Below are 20,016 nucleotides of genomic sequence, written 5' to 3' on the forward strand. Positions count from 1 at the left end.
GTTTTTATTGCTTGGTCAACTTCCTCTCACCTCTGCCTTTTTCATACTTATCTTTTTTTTACCCTCATTTGATTACTAGTTATACTCTTTTTTAGGTTGAGCATTTGAGACCTCTTGTATATACTTTAGTATATACTTATATGTGCATGTACTTTGTGGGCTCTGGAGATCAGCCCTAGGACTTGTCACTTTTGCTTAGGGAATTTTTTTCTGTTCAACTGCTTCTATTTAGCTGTCTTGATAGAAAACGACCAGTAGAGGTCAGTAAAATACCTGAATTGCTTTCTGCTGAGTGAATTTCTTTTATTCATTTTTCTGGCAACTGCCTCTATGTAACTTTCTTGATAGAAAATGACAGCAGAGGTCAGTAAAATACCAGAATCACTTTAGCATTCTCTAGATTCCAGTCCATAGAAATTGTCTTCCACGAGCAACCATAGACAATAATATTCTTTTAAAATATTTTATTTTCAGTGATATGACCACCGAAGGCCCTGATTTTATATTAAAAACAGAGCTTAGGACTATATAATTTCCTGCTGAAAGACAATATTTCTCTCCATGTGTTCCCATACCTGGCGTGTCACGCAGTTTGGTGCTTACTTTCCCTCCATGTTAAAGAACAGTAGATGTTTCAGCACCCAGGCTATTGTGCTGCATAGATAAATACATATAAGGTCCCAAAGGTGAGACCGATTACATTGCAAATGCTTGTTTATTCTGTAATAGCTTCATAGAGCAGCCAATGTATTTACTGCAGTTTTGTTATTCAGTAGTGGAAGATAACACAAATATTGCTACTACCTTCAATTTCTGGGTACTTCAATAGAACCTGAAGTCCACTTCTCAGGGTTGTGCTGACTGTCTCTGTGCCAGCAAAAAACAGGTTTTCTACTGACATCAACAGATTCTTCATGCAAAATGACGATGCAGGGTTTTGTTTCTCCTGTAAAAAATGAAATCAGAAATGAAGACAAAAAAATGGCGGCTGCCTACTTTGCTGAGTGTATACAATGAGTATTTGCTACAACCATGTGGCTTTTACTGCAAACTGACACCGATTTTTTATTCCTCCCAAAAACGGAGTTCACCAGATTGGTTACACCAATCTGGTGAATGTCATTCTCGAAGAAAAACTTCTCAAAAATGGTTTTACGAAAAAGATTCATCAGAACGAACATGTTTCTTCAAGTAGGTTTTGAGTTAAAAACACATACAACCCATTGGTAACCCTGATGTACGGGTGATTGAGCTAGTAGTGAATTGGCATCTGGTAGTCAAGGACGAAGAGACGCGATTCTATAAATGAAAGCCTGTATTTGATTTCCAATGAGGGAGAATCACAAGAGAAAACAAGAGGGGAGTTTTGCATCAGGTGCACTCCCGCAGAGTTGGAGATCTCTCAGTCATGCAGAACAGACAGAGGGGCCAGAAGATTGAGTGTAAAGCTCGGCAGAGATCTGGTGGATTGTCACGAAAGGCAGAGAGTGGAGAATTTGGGGGCATATCAACAAGGGCTTTATCTCTGCTTTTTTGGCTTTAAAAGCCAAAAAAGAAGAGATAAAGCTAGCGCCCTATCAACAACAGGGTGCTAACATACAAATTTGCATGTTAGCACCCTTTTACTCTACGCTTCCCCTTGCATCTCTAATGAGATGCAAAGGGGGCGTTCCAGAGTAAAATAATAGGAGAAATGTCGCTAAGCAACATTTCTCCTATTATCAAGAATGTCGCTAACCCTGTTAGAGACAAAAAAAGCAGCGCTAACCGCGGTTAACGCTGCTTTTTTAGGTCTGGTATTTTTCTGACTTAGCCATGATATCCTATGGAAGGAGGATATCATGGCTAAGTTTGCCTGTCTCTATCAACAAGGTAACGTGAGATTATCGCTGGGTTTCCAGCGATAATCTCACGTTAGCCTGTTAGCGTGAGGATTTTTATCGCTATTGAGATAAGCGTTGCTAATAGCACGCTATCTCAGCGATAAAAATTCACGCTAGCCGGCGATAATTATCCTAGCGCTAAGTGCGCTTAGAGATAATTATTGCCGGCTGTTGTTAATATGCCCCTTGGATGGAAGAACATGGCTGAATGTTCAAAGATGCAGGTTAGTGCAATGATATGGGCAACACGAATTGCTCGGTAAAAAGCAAAATGAATTTTTTTTGACACACTCATGCAGCTAAATGTGAAGAATAACACAATTTTGTGGCTATACAAATACTTTCTCTAGGGAAATTAAATGCCACCCATTTTGGCTTCCTGATTTACAGATGCTCCAACAGAATCTGACAGCAGATGTGGTAGTTGTGGTACTGAGCTCAATATGGTGGAGGAGAGTAGTTGTTTCCACTTTGAAATGAAAGTAGGAGTGCGTTATGATCATGAGTAGTCTTGCACTCGCATACATTCTGTTTGACTAATGTATTAAAGAAGATAGGGGGTATTATATGTCCAAGGTATCCCCATGACTAACGTAAATCACATGTGTGCTTTAGAAATGCAACTGACTAGATTTGTCGTGTTTTGCAGTAATACCTAGTAAAGGGTTAACAAACAAAATGTGTTTATGAATTTGGTTTAAAGCTGTACTTCTGACAATAATATTGTAGAATTAACTATTCGTAAATGTTAGAGAATATGTTGAAAGCATGGTTTATTTGCATGTAGAAGGGTAATGTGTGCGTTGTTAATTTAGGTTAACTGTAGGCCTGAAATGCATTTTTAGTTAATTCTCCAGCTAATATTTGAATTATCATTTTGCTTGCACAGTAAAATATTGCACGTATCTTGCGTTCCCACCGTGTGAACAGGGAGGCAGTGAAAGGAAGTTTGAGGATACTGAAATAATGGAAAAATACTGGTATTGCTGTGCGAGGTGTCTTAAGTCAGCAATTGCTTATGTTGTAAGGTAGTTAGGTATAGCTGACACTTTTGCTTTAGGACGCCTTGAGGTGCAGATCTCACCTTTAACTGTTGTGGCTTTATGCTACATGACCCGTGTTGGAGTTCCTTCCTTGGAAGGCTCTGACACCTGACACCTTTCATTATTGCTGAAGCTTGCCTTCAACTAAGAGTTCCACTTTAGTGTAGTGTAGTGTAGGGACAGTTAGGCATTTGTAGGGATTCCTGGATGGAGTCTTGATGCAATCCAACGTGCATTTTTGTCTTCTTATAACCCATATGGCCATGATCGAACTAGTTGTTTTCTTTTTGTTATATAGGGTGAATCATGTCCCGAGATTTGGCTTCATCTTATTACTTTGTATTTTTATATCACTATGCTTAGATTATGGTATATTAATCGGTTTCAGAGTTTGCGAAAAACAAACTAACTAACTTAACTTAGTTGTCGACCTGAGTTCTTGAATAACTATTTAGATTTTTTTTTTTTTCATTTGGTCATTGGGTAAGGAGTATTTCTCTTTACCTCCCATGATGCACAAAAAGAACCATTGAGCAAATTGTTGAGAAGAGGGGTTACAGCTTTCGTAATGGCGAAAGGAAATATTAGGGGATTCATGGATAGTTAAAGGGGCAAGGTAGTTAAAGGGGCAAATGTGATCAAACAATAGGATACATTTTTACGTACTGACACCAGAAACCCTTCAAGCAAATGGGTACAATATGGCATTGTCAGAACTAACTTTCATATGATTGCTACCATTTTGTGAAGTAGAAGAGTAGCAAAAAAGTAATTAAATGGAAACTATGCTAAGCAAGTCCCACTGATTAAAAAAGGCTGCTGAAGAATTACCTTTCATCAATGATTTTTTTGTACCAATATGTGCCCCTGAGTAGGAGTGGTATTCTTGCATTTGTTTCCTCAGCTCACCGCGCACCTCATAGATGAGGCACAATCTGGCCAAAGCACATAGAAGATTGCTTGGATTTCAATGCAAAGTGGGTATTTCTTAGCATTTATTTTTACCTGCAATCTGTCTCTTCCTCTCCCTCATTATTCTTCATGGTTAACGAGATCAGGGCATGATTTATAGTTTGGCGGTAGGGTTCACTCCGTAAAAAATTTGAATTATATCTTACTTCACTCATAGTAGGGGGGATGGGATATCCCTTCAGGTTGTGAAGGAGTGAGCCTTTTGACATAATCTAAATCCGGCTCTCTATCTCTTTCCTTTCCACCCGGTACTTTGTTAATGCCTTAATGGAGTTTAATAATAGCTCTGTCCCGTTTTATGAATTGACTTTCATGCAGTACCTGGGTTGTGCTTTGGCCTAATTTTCTCTCTTTATCCTTTCTATCGCAGTTATTTTCATTCTGATGAAAAATACGTTATTTAGAAATTAATTGACACTCAAGGTAAGTGTGCATGTGACTGAGTAGTGTGATATACACACAGTGTGTCTCGCGTCTTCAGTTTTTTAGTGAAGATATACAACAGTTCACCAGAGAAACCAGAGAAAATAAGCTGCAGACTGGAGCAGAAAATAAATCATCCATAATTACAACTTTAGTACTTCTTTTTCAAACCTTCTCCATCTGGATGAGGAAGCAGTCAATAAAGTCACGAGGAGAAGTGGGGTCTATTGTTTGCTGGTGATTTTTCACTTTCTCTGCAATGAAATCTTGACGCTGGAGAAAGAGTGGGATTATTTTTTGGTGGGGTCCAGGCATGTATTTCATGATGGTCGGAAACATGTCCAGCATCTAGGAAAATGGTGACAACAATTAACCATATGAGAAATACAACTATGATTTCATTGAGAGCCATAAGTTTAAAGTTGTCACATTTGTTGATGCCCTTGATATTCGCTTTTGTGGAAAGGGTCTGTCCCAAAAACACAAACAAATAAAACCCCAGGTACTTCGCATAATTTTGGTTATATTCTAACAATATATATTAAAGAAAGCGGATTGGTCTACAGAGGAAAGACAACAGGTATACTCCAGAAGATATTAGAGACATGGAAACTAAGATACTTTATGCCATAAGTAATTATGCTTCATGAACTCAATATGGAATCAGAGCTGTGATACATTTTCTAGATTGTTCTAGAATGCAGAGTTCATTTTTTTTCTAGACCCACTGGCACTAGGGACTCAGTCAATCATCCAACTCAAGAAAGGAAACCAGTTGGACTGCTGCCACCCCCAATCCACTGAGCAATATTTGAGTGAAATGTGTTTCAGAACACGACCAATCTCAAGAAACATTACAGTGATACTTAGTGCAACCCCCAAACCCTCTTTCATCAGTGAATAACATGCTAAAGAACACTAGAAAATGATTAATACACTTTAAGGACTTATTTTTTTAAATCAAAAACTGTTCTAGTGTACACAGTATGAATTGCAACTACACAAAAGACAAATAAAATGTCAACAGTTATGCTTACTAAAAACGTGAATGAAAGTAAAATCTCCAACAGAATTGTTGGTATATGTTTATATCAATTCTTCCCCATTCTACTACTTGTAAGAGCTAAGCCATTTCTAGCAGAGCAGAAAATAAAAACCCATTTCGATTTTCAGAGATGGTTGACACCTGCAAACCTGTTTACACAATATGGCTTTTATTTGATATAATAGTAAGGCTTGCTATTTTTGTTGCGCAAGGTCAGCTACATTGAAAAATGTCCAGTAAGTGAAGGCTAGATTCCTCCCTTCTCGATAGACTTCAGTTAGATTTGGTAATATGATTGTGCATGGCTTGTCCTTTTTTCGCCTGGAGTGAAGGTTCTCCTCTGCCCCCTCATTCTTTGTGCTAAGCTTGTATGACATCATTTCACAGTTGTCGAAACACTGCAGAGAGTGGCCTAATTCCCTATTACATTATTTTCATTTTGTAGAACTGTGTTCTTTTAAAAGACACCAATAGATGAAACAGGTAGTTAGTTATCAACTTTAAGAAATTCTTCAGTAATTGATAATAAATACTGTAAAAGAGAGAAGTCAGCTTTCAGATTAAATACTGCAAATAGGTTCAAGCAAGCCTCATTGTCATGTCCTGTATCAAAATCATATAGACCATGTGTCCATTCCATTAAACACACATATTTACTTTTGGTTGATTAATGAGCACATGTAACTTAAAAAGGAGGAATCCCAAAAGGAGAAAAATCATAATATTCATGGTAGTTAAATCTTTCACCACCTTAAAGGAAGGAGTTAATGTATAATCCGTCATGTAACCAGCATATTTCTCACTTAAACATTTGACATAATGGACCTATTTAGTCAATCAATCAATCAAGCACTGCATTTGTAAAGCACGCTACATACCCGAGAGGGTCTCAAGGCGCTGGAGGGGGGGGGGGTGCTACTGGTCGAAGAGCCAGGTCTTGAGGAGTCTTCTGAAGGCCAGCAGGTCCTGAATCTGTCGTAGGATGGTGGGGAGAGTGTTCCAGGTCTTGGCGGTGAGGTAGGAGAAGGATCTGCCGCCGCCGGTGGTTTTTCGGATGCGGGGGACTGTGGCGAGGGCGAGGTTGGCTGAGCGGAGGCTTCGGGTGGGGGTGTGGAAGCTGAGTCGGTTGTTGAGGTAGGTGGGTCTGGTGTTGTGCAGTGCTTTGTGTGCGTGGATCAGGAGCTTGAAGGTGATCCTTTTGTTGACGGGGAGCCTGTGCAGGCCTCTCAGGTGGAGTGTGATGTGGCTGCGGCGGGGGACGTCGAGGATGAGTCGGGCCGAGGCGTTCTGGATGCATTGGAGTCGTCTCAGGAGCTTGTTTGTAGTTCCTGAGTAGAGGGCGTTCCCGTAGTCGAGTCTGTTGGTGATGAGGGCCTGGGTAACGGTTTTTCTCGTGTCGAAGGGGATCCATTTGAAGATCCTGCGGAGCATACGGAGGGTGTTGAAACAGGACGCGGAGACGGTGTTGACTTGCCTGGTCATGGAGAGAGTGGAGTCGAGGATGACCCCCAGGTTGCGTGCGTGGTCCGTGGGTTCCGGGGCTGTGCCAAGTGACGTGGGCCACCAAGAGTCATCTCAGGCTGATGGGGTGGGTCCGAGAATGAGGACCTCCGTCTTGTCTGAGTTCAGCTTCAGTCTGCTGTCCTTCATCCAGTCGGCTACGGCCTTCATTCCTCTGTGGAGGTTAGCTTTGGCGGTGTGGGGATCTTCGGTGAGGGATATGATCAGCTGGGTGTCATCAGCGTAGAAGATGATGTTGAGGTTGTAAAGTCGTGCGACGTGGGCGAGGAGGGCCATGTAGATATTGAACAGCGTCGGGCTGAGGGAGGATCCCTGTGGGATGCCGCAGATGATCTCAGTGGTTTTGGAGCGGAAGGGTGGGAGGCGGACGCTCTGGGGTCTGCCGGAGAGGAAGGATGTGGTCCAGGCCAGGGCCTTCTCTTGGATACCGGCGTCATGGAGGTGTGCTGATAGGGTGCGGTGGCAGACCGTGTCAAAGGCTGCTGATAGGTCCAGGAGGATGAGGGCGGCTGTTTCTCCTTTGTCCATCAGGGTCCGGATGTCATCAGTGGCGGCGATGAGGGTGGTCTCGGTGCTGTGGTTGCTGCGAAAACCGGATTGGGAAGGGTCCAGGATGTTGTTAACTTCGAGGTAGCGGGTCAGCTGTTTGTTGACAATCTTCTCGGTCACTTTTGCTGGGACAGGGAGCAGGGAGATGGGCCGGAAGTTCTTGAGGTCCTTGGGGTCCGCCTTGGGCTTCTTCAGAAGGGCGTTGATCTAGGCGTGCTTCCAGCTTTCTGGAAACATTGCTGTCTCGAAGGAACAGTTGATTGTTTTCCGGAGGTGGGGCGCAATGGTTGCGCTGGCTTTGTTGAAGACGTGGTGAGGGCAGGGGTCCGATGGGGATCCGGTGTGGATGGAGTTGATGGGTTTGATGGTGTCTTCGTCGCTGATGCTGGACCAGACGGTCAGGCGACTGGTGCGAGTGGTAGTCGCAGGGGGGGTGGACTCGGTGGTGGGTGCGGGGGGGTCAGAGTTGAAGCTGTCGTGGATGTCGGTGATCTTGCGGTGGAAGAAGGTGGCCAGGGAGTCGCACAGGTCTTGAGATGGCGGGATGTCGTTGGTGTTTGAGCTGGGGTTGGAGAGTTCTTTCATGATGCTGAAGAGCTCTTTGGTGTTGTGTGCGTTGTTGTCTAGGCGGTCCTTGAAGGCGGTCTTCTTGGCGGTCCTAATGAGCTGGTGATGTCTGCGGGGGGCGCTCTTGAGGGCTGTGTGGTTGTCTAGTATTCGGTCGTGGAGCCATTTCTTTTCCAGCTTCCGACAGGTGTGCTTGGAGATCTGGAGGTCCTCGGTGAACCAGGCGGCTTTCTTGTTGGTGTGGTTGGTTGTAGAGGTCTTGAGAGGGGCAAGGGTGTTGGCGCAGTCGTTGATCCACTGTGTGAGGTTGGTTGCGGCAGTGTCTGGGTCGGTGGGGTCGGTGGGTGGTCTCAGGGCGAGGGCGGTAGTCAGTCGGTCCTCGGTGACCTTGCCCCAGCAGCGGCATGGTAGCTGTTGGGTGCGGTGGTGTGTGGTGGGTTTTCTGAAGGTGAAGTGGACGCATCTGTAGTCGGTCCAGTTTGGTTTGGTGGTGTGGTTGAAGGAGACGTCGGGGCTTGCGGAGAAGATGGGGTCGAGCGTGTGTCCAGCGCCGTGAGTACGTGTCGTTACGAGCTGTTTGAGTCTGAGGTTGGCGAGGTTGTCGATCAGGGTGGTGGAGTTGGCGTCGTTGTTGTTCTTGAGGTGGAAGTTCAGGTCCCCGAGGAGGATGTAGTCCGTGGAGGCGAGGGCGTGGGTGCTGACAAGGTCGGCGATGGTGTCACTTAACTGTGGGCGGGGTCCGGGAGGTCTGTAGGTGAGAGTTCCTCTAAGGGTGGTGTTGGAGTCGGTGTGGATCTGGAAGTGCATGTGCTCGGCGGTGGTGAGCGTGTCATCGGTGTTCGTTGAGATTTTGATGGAGTCTTTGTGGATGATGGCGATTCCTCCTCCCACTCCGTTGGTGCGGTCTCTGTGGGAGATCTCGTAGCCCTGTGGGATGCTATGGCGATGTCTGGTGCTGAGGTGGCGTTCAGCCAGGTCTCCGTCAGGAAGGCGACGTTGGGGGCGGTGGAGTCTAGGAGGTGCCAGAGTTCGATGGCGTGCTTGCGAGCGGAGCGGGTGTTCAGGAGGATGCAGCAGATGTGGTTGGGTTCTCTGGCTGGTGGTGTGGAGGGTTGGATGCTGGTGAATCTGCAGTTGCGGCAGGTGAAAGGCCCCTGGGTGTGTTTCGGTGTGGCCCGGTAGCAAAGGTGGTCTCGTCTGGTGTTGAGTGCGTGGAGGGTGCTTGCGTCGTAGTGCAGTCTGGCGTTGCGGGGGGTGCGCGGTCCAGGCACGGACGGGCGCAGACGGGCTTGCCTTATGAGAGCAGAGTGAGGGAGGAGCAGCTGGGAGGTGGGAGCGGGGCGGCCAATGGGAGTGAAGGGGGCGGGCCGCAGGGGCTCAGCGGTGGGGGAAAACCCAGGGAAAAAACGGCGGGAAAAGACGGCTGGAAAAGACGGCGGGAGAGGGACAACAGAGCACAGGGGTACAGAAAGAAAACACAGGGGCACAGAATGAAAAAACAAAGTGGCACAGAGTGCCAAGCGCAGGAGTACAGAATAAAAAAGGGAGCGAGCAGTCAGGCGGCAAAAGCGGCAAAGGAGGTTCAACCCACAGGGGGCTGCGTGGTGGATGGGGAGAGCGACCTGCCTGGTGACAGGGTCAAAGGTCGCTCTCTACCACTGCTTTGCGGCCTCCATATGAGGGCAGAGGGAGGGAGGAGCAGCTGGGAGGTGGGAGCGGGCAGCCAATGGGAGTGAAGGGGCGGGGCCACAGGGGCACAGCAGCGGGGGAAAACCCGGGGATAACCTGGGGAAAAAACGGCGAGAAAAGACGGCGGGAGAGGGACAACAGAGCACAGGGGTACAGAAAGAAAACACAGGGGCACAGAATGTAAAAACAAAGTGGCACAGAGTGCCAAGCGCAGGGGTACAGAATAAAAAAAGGGAGCGAGCAGTCAGGCGGAAAAAGCGGCAACGGAGGTTCAACCCACAGGGGGCTGCGTGGCAGATGGGGGGAGCGACCTGCCTGGTGACAGGGTCAAAGGTCGCTCTCTACCACCGCTTTGAGGCCTCCATATGAGGGCAGAGGGAGGGAGGAGCTACTGGGAGGTGGGAGCGGGGCAGCCAATGGGAGTGAAGGATGCGGGGCTGCAGGGGCTCAGCGGCGGGGGAAAACCCGGGGAAAAAACGGCTGGAAAAGACGGCGGGAGAGGGACAACAGAGCACAGGGGTACAGAAAGCAAAACACAGGGGCACAGAATGAAAAAGCAAAGTGGCACAGAGTGCCAAGCGCAGGGGTACAGAATAAAAAAGGGAGCGAGCAGTCAGGCGGCAAAAGCGGCAACGGAGGTTCAACCCACAGGGGGCTGCGTGGCGGATGGGGGGAGTGACCTGCCTGGTGACAGGGTCAAAGGTTGCAAAACCCTTCTGACTTTGCTTATCGCTCTATCACCACCTTAATTTATTCTCACCGAGCCAAATGTCCACCCATGTATTGTCCGTGACTATTCTCCTACTTCCTCTATTGACCACATTCCTAATCAAATATCCTCTAACCCTTCATGCTTCCCACTTCACACTATCCGATCACAATCTATTTAACCCATGGCTCTTCCTCCCATGATCATTCAATGTCTCCCATCCCTATTCAGTAATTCCTTTCAAGGGGACTTTATAAAATGCTTCAAATCTGCTGTGGTTCTACCTTTATAGAAATTCCCAGTGCTGACCCTTCCTCTAATTCTAACTATTGCTCAGATCCCAAAGCACATTCTTCTCCAAGATACATTAAAGTATGTGTTAGAAATTAGGTTTCTGTTTGGCAGAGGTATGCACCCTGTCCAGGCAGGAACCACGACTTCAGGCAGGGTAAGCTGGTTGAGTAGGTATACACACTAAAAGATGACCTGTACTCACACTCTGGTAGCTTGGCACAGAACAGTTAGGCTTATCTAAAGAGTCAATGTGTAAAGTATTTGTGCAACACATACGCACACACACACACACACACACACACACACACACACAATAACACAATGAAAACAACCCAAAAATACTCCACACAGGGTTAGAAAAATGTATCATATTTTAATGACTAAAACAAGACCAAAACAACAACAATTTAATAAGAAGTACAGCAGTTATGAATTTCTAACAATCAAATCAAGGTTAAGAGTAAAATAGCACTTAGGGGTTACTTGAGTTTGAGCTGGGCTGGGGTAAATCCAAAGTTCATGCTGACCAAGAAGGAGGGTGGCCTGACTACAGGGCTCATACAGGTCCTGCTGAAAAAGTATCTTGGATGTAGCAAACACCATCTTCGAAGACTCGATGCATCTGCTCCAATCCGCACAGATGATAAAGGCATCCACAAACTCATTTGTGTTCTATGCACTGCATCATATTCAAGCTACGCGGCCTGTCATCGTCGATCGGTACAGTATGGCGAAGCTATGTCATCGATTGGCTCCTGCATTGAAGGGCAACGATTGGTGCATTGTCATCACTGCATTGATTTTGATGGATCAGTGCTGGACTGGCACCGCTTGGCATGGCCAGGCTCAGAGAAGGCAGAGTCCAGATGCTGTTGTAGAGTTGAAGGAAGTATTTGATGGCCCTGAGACTTTTGAATAGGGGGCAAGTCCGCAAGCCCTTAGAGTCACTCTGGGTTTATGTGAGATGGCTCTAATGCTTGTCCTCTGCAGGGCAGAACTCAGCAGGCAGCAGGGCGGCACGACAAAGCAGAAAATCAATTCTTTCAGAGCAGCAGTAAAGCAAAATGGCAATCATTATAGCACGGTAGTCTTTACTCCCGGCAGAGTTCTTCACAGGTAGAGTAATGTACTGTCTTGGTAGGATCAAAGGCCCAGTACTTATACACAGTTGTGCCTTTGAAGTGGGGGTGACTTCAAAGCAGGCCCCTGAAGTGCACTGGTCCCCCTTTCTTCCCAGCCCTGGCTCTAGACTATCAGTAGTAGGTAATCATCCCTTTGTGTGGGAAACGGGGCATTGACTATTCAGGTGTAAGTGTCAGCTCCCCCCTCTTTTTCTGCCCAGGAAGAGTTATCAGAATGCAGATGAATGCATGTGATTTATCTGTCACACCACCCTTCGTGTGCTTGTGGCTGTATAGAGGGAATGCTCAAAGTGCAGCTGTCACTCACCCTACTCGTGTCCCGGAGGCAGGCGCAAGGCACACAGAGCAGTAAGAGGAGAGAAATACCTGCTTTCTAACAGTGGCATTTCTAAAATAGTAATGTTGAATTTAACGTTGCCAGTAAAGCGGATGTATCTTTACCATTTCAAAGATATGAAATATGATGCAGCTGCTCCTTTCTAATCATAAATTACGGCTTAAAGGTTTATTAAGGAATTCCCAATGCTAGGCTATGCGAGGAGTATGCCTCACAGAAGTGAAAAAACTTTTGGGTGCTTGACACTACTAGGACATTTGAAACTTATAAGTACATGTGCTACCTTTTACCTACACTGCACACTGCCCTTAGGGCTACCTCGGGCCTACCTTAGGGGTGACTTATGTGTAATAAAAGGGGAGTTTAGGTCTTGGCAGGTGGCTTTAAATGCCATGTCTAAGTGAATATAAACTGCCCACACAAGCCTTTCAATGGCAGGCCTGAGACAGCTTTGAAAATCTGCTGGTGTGGGTAGCACAACCAGTGTTACAGGCCCACTAGTAGCATCTAGATTACAGGCTTTGGGTACATTGTATACTAATTGACAAGGGACTCACAAGTAAACAAAATATGCCAATTGTGTATACACCAATGGTACCATGTTGAGGGTGAGCACATGCACTTTAGCACCGCTCAGCGGTGGCAAAGTACTGAGAGTCCTATGGCTAACATAACGAATCCAACAAAAAGAGGAGGAGGAGGGCAAAAAGTTTGGGGCTGAACCTTTAGAGAGGGCCTTTTCCAACAGCCTGGTTTTAAACCTATCTGCAACTTATGCATCTTTTAAGAAATTGCTAATTCCATTCAATTAATGCTTCCAGGCTGGTCACTCACTTGAATCAGCACTCACTTATGTTGGCAATGTTATTTCCTCTGCTCGCACATTAACCTATATCCTGCTGTTATACTTCTGTTTCTATTTGCAACATTTGCCACTGGGGAGCAGCCTATATTCCTTCGTAGTGATATGGAGCTCTGAGAGGTGACCCTGTACCCATTTGCCAGTTGGCTCAGTCAGACCTATGCCCACTCCTATTTTACCTACTCACTTCAACCTTTGGTGGCATTATCTTCTTTGACCTCTCCCATCACCGTTTATGCCCATGATGCACTGATCTTATCATTCCACTGTTTCCCCCACCTTCAAGCATGCTTATCTGACTCTTGGCTATCTATCCGCCATGAAACGGATCCCAGTTCTTCGGTGTTGAACTTCTCCAAAACTGAGGTTCTTTATTTTCCCTCCTCTTCGACATCCACAACTCCACAAGTTCCTTAAATGTTCCATCAAACATTTGGACTTTCCTGTTGTCCTCAGGGTTCTCTTCAATCCTTCTATGTTAAGTAAGATTTTTGTTATAAATTTAACTGCAATAGCAATGCTAAATTTGAGAAAATACTACACCCATACACCTTATTCCATACTCCCCTGGTCACTAACTAATACACTAATACTTATTTTGTTAGGAAACTTCAAGTACCTGCACATGGGCTTTTATGAACTCTCCTCACCATTTTGGACAAGGTTCTAAAATTTGTCACTTGAGCCTTATTCACAAATCTGGGTGTCTCTTGGCTAAAAAAAGTATCTTCTCAAAATTGTTGACAATTAAATACAAAGTCGCACATATTCCCTCTGTAGATTACCTTGCCAGCATTCAGACCTGCCACAAATGCACCAGGTATTTATCATAGGCCAACCAAACATTACTCATCAGACCCAAACCTCCCTATGGAGTATCCAGATTCCACTCTCTCTACCTTCTTGGCCTTCATCATTAGAATGACTTTCCCTGAGATACAGGCCTAGACCAAATTTATATTTAGACTGTTGCACGTTACCTCTCCTTTTGTTTTTGCTCCATCTTTAACTTGATCCCACAGTTTTCTAGAGGTATAGATGGGACTGTGATGAAAATCAAGTCAAGTCAAGTTCAAAAGAAGCACTGCTGTGATTGGAGCAGAGCTCTTTTTAAATTTAGTGGTCACTTATACAACGGCTATTACAATTAAATGATATCCTTCATTGCCTTCCTTCCAGATTTTCGCACATCAAGACCTAAATATAACTCTCAACTACTCACTGGCTGCAGCCGTTCAGCACTTGTCTTGGCAATCTGGCAAGTTGTAGATTGTTGCTTCCAATGTTGCATCCAATGAGAAAAAAATGACCAGTTTTATTGATATTATGTTAAAGGGTCATATTATGACCCTATCTGACATGATCTTGTCTCTGGCAGGCAACTTTAAATGTCAGTCATCAACAGCCCCTTTAGAGATGGGTAAACTGTCAAAAACATTTTTGGGATAGTCCCTAAGAAACTCTCTTCTTGTGGGGAAAACAACATGGAGCATGAGGGAGGAGGCAAGGGAACCAGTAGGGCCTTGGTCAATCAATATTCAATCATAAGACACAATAGCTTTCATGAGATCAAGGCAGGTGATGAAAAGGTACAGCTCCTTTACCTGGACCTTCACATACTATGTTTTCTACAAGAATAGAACCAGACACAGCTCTTTTTTGACAAGGGTCCCCCTTTATTGAAGACAAATCAAAAAAGATTAAAAAGCTTATGAAACTGATCAGAAGGTTGCTGTTTTTAAACTTCTTTGGATATATGCCTGTTAAAGGCATTAGAGTTATAAAAACTGTCTTATAGTTGAAACTTGTAATAGATATTCCTCAATAGCAGATATGTTTACATCAGACCCACCAGAGTTGGTGAACAATAGTGCCTATTTAATGCAGGATTTGCCAAAATTATGTAAGAACATCACACTGACTAGCTCAAGAGTTTGACTAGGCAGTGGACACAAGAGAAACACCCAAACACTAGCAATTTTCCTATTAAAACCCATGCCCCTTATGTTCATCTCACAGAGACAACTCAGGGCAAAGAGAATTGGTCCATCTGAAACCCTTGGAATAAAATTAATGTGTTATGAAATGATACAATGCTTCATTGATATATATATATATATAAAATTCACTGAGGAAATAAGTACGGAGAGAGTAACTTATTTAGACTTAGAGGTATACATTGCACAGAATTCAATTCAAACCTGTACTTACAGGAAACCAACTGCTGGAAATTCAATCTTACACTCAGCCAGTTTCCATCCTACCAAACTGAAAATGAGTATCCCTTATGCAGAGAATCTAAGAATGAAAAGAAACTGCAGTGAACCGGCTGCTCTGGACTTGGCCCAGGGAGCCTTAACGCATAGATTCCTACAGAGAGGATACAGGATAGACACAATAAATCAGGCAAAATTGAAAGTGCAAAATATGGAAAGAAGTGCATTATTAAAACCAGATGTTAAAAAGTGGAGCAAAAGAGGAAGCACACTGAGAGTCAAATCCGTATGATCACAGGTTTCAGTGCATACCAGGCTAGAGTGAGAGACAGCCTGAGTAAACATTGGCACCTTGTCAGACAGGACCCTATCCTTCAAGGGAAAATCTCCAGATATCCTTTGGTGACTTTCAATCGTGCTAAATCAATGAGAGATGATTTGTTTAAAACGAATACGGAAACCAAAAAGGGAGGTGGTTGGCTCAAAGTCAGCCCTGGTTTTCATAAATGTTTTAAGTGTAAAGCTTGCAGGCATGGCAAGAACACGCAACAAATAATATCCCCTCTTTTAAACAGTCCCTGGAAACTAAGAAAACCTCTTAATTGTAAAAGTGACTTTGTTGTTTACGTTTTGAAGTGCTCGTGTCCTAAGATGTATGTAGGCAGTACTATCCACATGGTTCACGTACGTATCCTACAACATCTTAGGGCAATAAGCAATAATGATAAAAACTATGTAGTTGCCAGTCACATAAATGAAGTTCACAAGGGAAACACGAGTGAGCTGGTGTACTTTGCCATTGATCAAGTTCCCAAAGATCAAAGAGGGGGCGACAGAGAAAGTAAACTAAGAAAATTGGAGTCGAAATATATACTCATGTTTAATACGAAAAGTCCCCACGGTATGAATGTTGAAGAAGACTTACATGTACATTTGAAATAGAGGTACCGCTATCAATTAGTTTTGGTTTTAATTTTCTCTGTTATTTTAACTTATATTACGTCACAAATAATTGTTCCTCCTATATGTTTCTTATTTGTAAAAACATCGTCATAAGGAGAGCTTTTAGATATTGATAGGACTTCGATAAAAAGTATTTAAAGGATCTTCTATTAGTACTGTATTGCACTAGCACTTTATTGTGATAAGATTGCGGTTTTTGCACATAATGAGGCACTTGCACTTTATGATAGCATTGTTCGCATTCAGTCCAGTACTGAATTGAGCACTAGCACTTTATCATTTTAAAATTAGATCCAAGTACTGTCTTTGGAAAACTATGTTTAATAAATAGACATTATTAAATGTCCTTTGACTCTCTCCTTTACCCTTTTTCTATCAACAGCGGTTTGAAATGAAATAATCACCGTGGGTTGTCTTATACAAAAACTATGAAATATGGACAAAAATTATCTGACGATGTTTTGTATATAACTTGTTACATGGAATGATAAGGACTATATGTTACCTAATAATGATTTAGAGTATTCTAACTGTGTATCAAATAGTGTCAAATTTTCTCTGTAATCAAATGTTGTTTACATGGATGATTCGATTAAATTGTAAATATATGAGACAATATGTATCTTTTTAAATCTAATCCATTTTTGACTAAGAGTGAATTAGAACTATTGATGTTAAGAGATTAGTGGCACTATGTCAAGATAACTTTTCATGAAGACGGTTGAAAAAACATATAGTAGTCTGTTTACCATGTCTAGTGAGTAACTAATCATGTGACTCTGCATTTGGTTTTAAAAGAAACTGATTTGTTCGCATGTAATTGTGTGATCAAGGGAGTTGTCCCGAAACGCGTTACGCGAAGAATAAATACCCAAGCCGGATGGCAGAAAGCATCTCCAGTGTCGGTGTCTGATTTTTATACGAAGTCGGATTTGGTTGGAATATATATATATATATATATATATATATATATATATATATATTCACTGAAAAAACCATAGGTTTCACACATGTTATAGTTAGCTGGACATTTCACTCGAAAAAAAACAATGAAATTCCCCCGTTATAGTTAGTTCAGGCAACTATAACTCACGCAACCGCAATCCACTGCTGATGACATCAGATATTACATCACTGAATTTAGACACTTATTTACCCATTTATTCTTCCATATACCTTTAGCTATACATATATTACAAATATTTATTTTACAGAAAGATACATATGTCATCAGTGATGTAATATCTGACGTCATCAGCAGTGGATTGCGGTCGCGTGAGTTATAGTTGCCTGAACTAACTATAACGGGGGAATTTCATTGGTTTTTTTCGAGTGAAATGTCCAGCTAACTATAACATGTGTGAAACCTATGGTTTTTAAGTGAATTTCAAAGGTTTTTTAAATGCTAATTTCTAACTATAACGTGTGTGAAACCTATGTTTTTTTCAGTGAATTTCAAAGGTTTTTTAAATCCTAATTTATGTATGTTTTTTTTTATGGCATTTACACCGTGCGCGCACCGTGTGTGCACGGTGCGCGAACTATCGCGATTTTTTGGCAAAAAAATTAAATGTTTTTTCTCACCCTTCGGGGTCCTTCAGGGACCCCCTGACAAAGGCTAGGGGGTCAGAAACTCTCTACCCTGCCCCCTTTCCACGTTCTTATATGTGTGGTTTTTTTTTAAGGGTTTTTTACCGTGCGCGCACGGTGTGCGCTCCCCGCGATTTTTTAAAAAGAATAAAAATGTTTTTTTCACCCTTGGGGTCCTTCAGGGACCCCCTGACAAAGGCTAGGGGGTTAGAAACTCTCTACCCTACCCCCTTTTCACATGTTTCTTTTTTTTTAAAGGGTTTTTCACCGTGCGCGCACGGTGAGCGCACCCCGCGATATTTTGAAAAAAAAATAAAATGTTTTTTTCACCCTTGGGGTTCCTTCTGTGACCCCCTGACAAAGAATAGGGGGTCAGGAACTCTCTTCCCTGCCCCCTTTTCACATTTTCCACCTTTTTTCCACCTTTCCTTTTCAGTGCGACAGACAAAATGGCGGGTGACACTTCCTGATTTCGACTTATTCGAATGTTTACTAACATCTAACAACCAATCAGAATTTCGCTCGCGCACGGCACCGTGCGCGCACGGTGTGCGCACGGTGCATGCGTATAGATAGTTATATGCTTTTAAATGCTATTTTCTCAGGAAATACTGAACAGATTTACACCAGACCTGCAAAAGGCACTTCCTTGACCTGAGGACTACCTCTCTGCCAAATTTCAAGTAATTCTGTTCAGCCGTTCGGGCTGTACCTTTGACTAAAGGTCCTATGGAAAATTGCATGGGGAAAACACGTTTTGGGACCCCCCTTTTTTCTTGGCCCCGCTTGACGAATCACTCCGAAACTTTCAGGGTAGGCGCTGAGCGGAGCGCCCCATTAGTTTTGAAAATGTTGCGAGGATTCGTCAACCGGCGCCAAAGTTATTCAAAATAGAATTTTGAAATTTCTTATGGAAACACGGTCCTAACTATAACTACCTACTGGCGACCGCCAGTAGGTAATATATATATATATTAATATATATATATATTAATATATATATATATATATATATATTCACTGAAAAAACCATGGGTTTCACACACGTTATAGTTAGGAATTAGCATTTAAAAAACCTTAGAAATTCAATGAAAAAAACAAAGGTTTCACACATGTTATAGTTAGCTGGACATTTCACTCGTAAAAAACCATTGAAATTCCCCCGTTATAGTTAGTTCAGCTAACTATAACTCGCGCGCCCGCAATGCACTACTGATGACGTCACATATTACATCACTCATGACATGGTCACTGACATCACTCATGACATCACTGATGACATCTCAAATGACATCACTGATGACATCACTGATGACATCATCCTTGTGATAGAGTGGCAGACCTCCTCTCCCCCTAATATAACCATTGAAACACACATTCAAAAATAGAAACTAAAATGTTCAAAATAATGAACATATCAATATCAGTTACAACAACCTATTCAGTAATTCTAAGAACCACATACACATACAGTAATTCACCAACAGTCCTCTACAGTCACTCATACATGTACTCACTCATCATATGTACTCATACACCTGTACATCCCGTTACACAATGCCACTCATCCATAGAGTAACTCACACACATAGTCACTCATGCTAATAAAGAATCAATCATCCATTTACTTGCATATACAGTTATACACACACCACCACACTTACTTCTACAGAAACTTACATATACTTACTCTTTTAAACAATCACTTATAGAAACACATACTTATTCATACAGGAACTCTTCCAATCTCTCACTCTCACATATACTCACTTATATACACCAATAGTCACATATACTAGTTTAAAACATATGTAGTTACTCATAAAGACACTATTGAGACAGTCATTCACTCACTAACACACCCATGCACACACTCATCCACCCATACAGTCCTGCACACATGCTGTATTCAACACATACAAACAGTGAGTCACTCATTCATGCACCTATGCACTAAGTAATACCCCCCACCGAACCATACAGAAACTCAGACACTCATAGTGATAAAAAACCAACTAATAACCTATATAGACACTCATGTAGCTACTCACCAACCCATGCAGCCACTTATACACAAAGTAAGAAACTGATACAGATATTTAAATATTTAAAGATTACTCAGTAAGCCATGTATTCACTATGATACACTTAAACAGTCAGTTACACAAAAAAAATTCCAAAAAAAAGTATCCATTTAGACACTTATATACC

The 20,016-nt window shown here is 43.1% G+C and overlaps 1 protein-coding gene across 1 annotated transcript in view; it reads right to left on the bottom strand.

Moving 5' to 3' along the window:
- The window catches only part of LOC146798089 (cytochrome P450 2G1-like), a 698,777-nt gene that overhangs the window by 261,826 nt on the left and 416,935 nt on the right, over positions 1-20,016 (bottom strand). Inside the window, exons 5-6 of the mRNA XM_085625309.1 lie at positions 4,493-4,669; positions 805-946 (exon numbers count right to left, since the gene is read on the bottom strand). Coding sequence (XP_085481435.1) covers positions 805-946; positions 4,493-4,669 — 319 coding nt within the window. The remainder of the gene's footprint in view (positions 1-804; positions 947-4,492; positions 4,670-20,016) is intronic.

This window comes from Triturus cristatus, chromosome 9 (genome assembly GCF_964204655.1).
Source record: "Triturus cristatus chromosome 9, aTriCri1.1, whole genome shotgun sequence".
Lineage (NCBI taxonomy): Eukaryota > Metazoa > Chordata > Amphibia > Caudata > Salamandridae > Triturus > Triturus cristatus.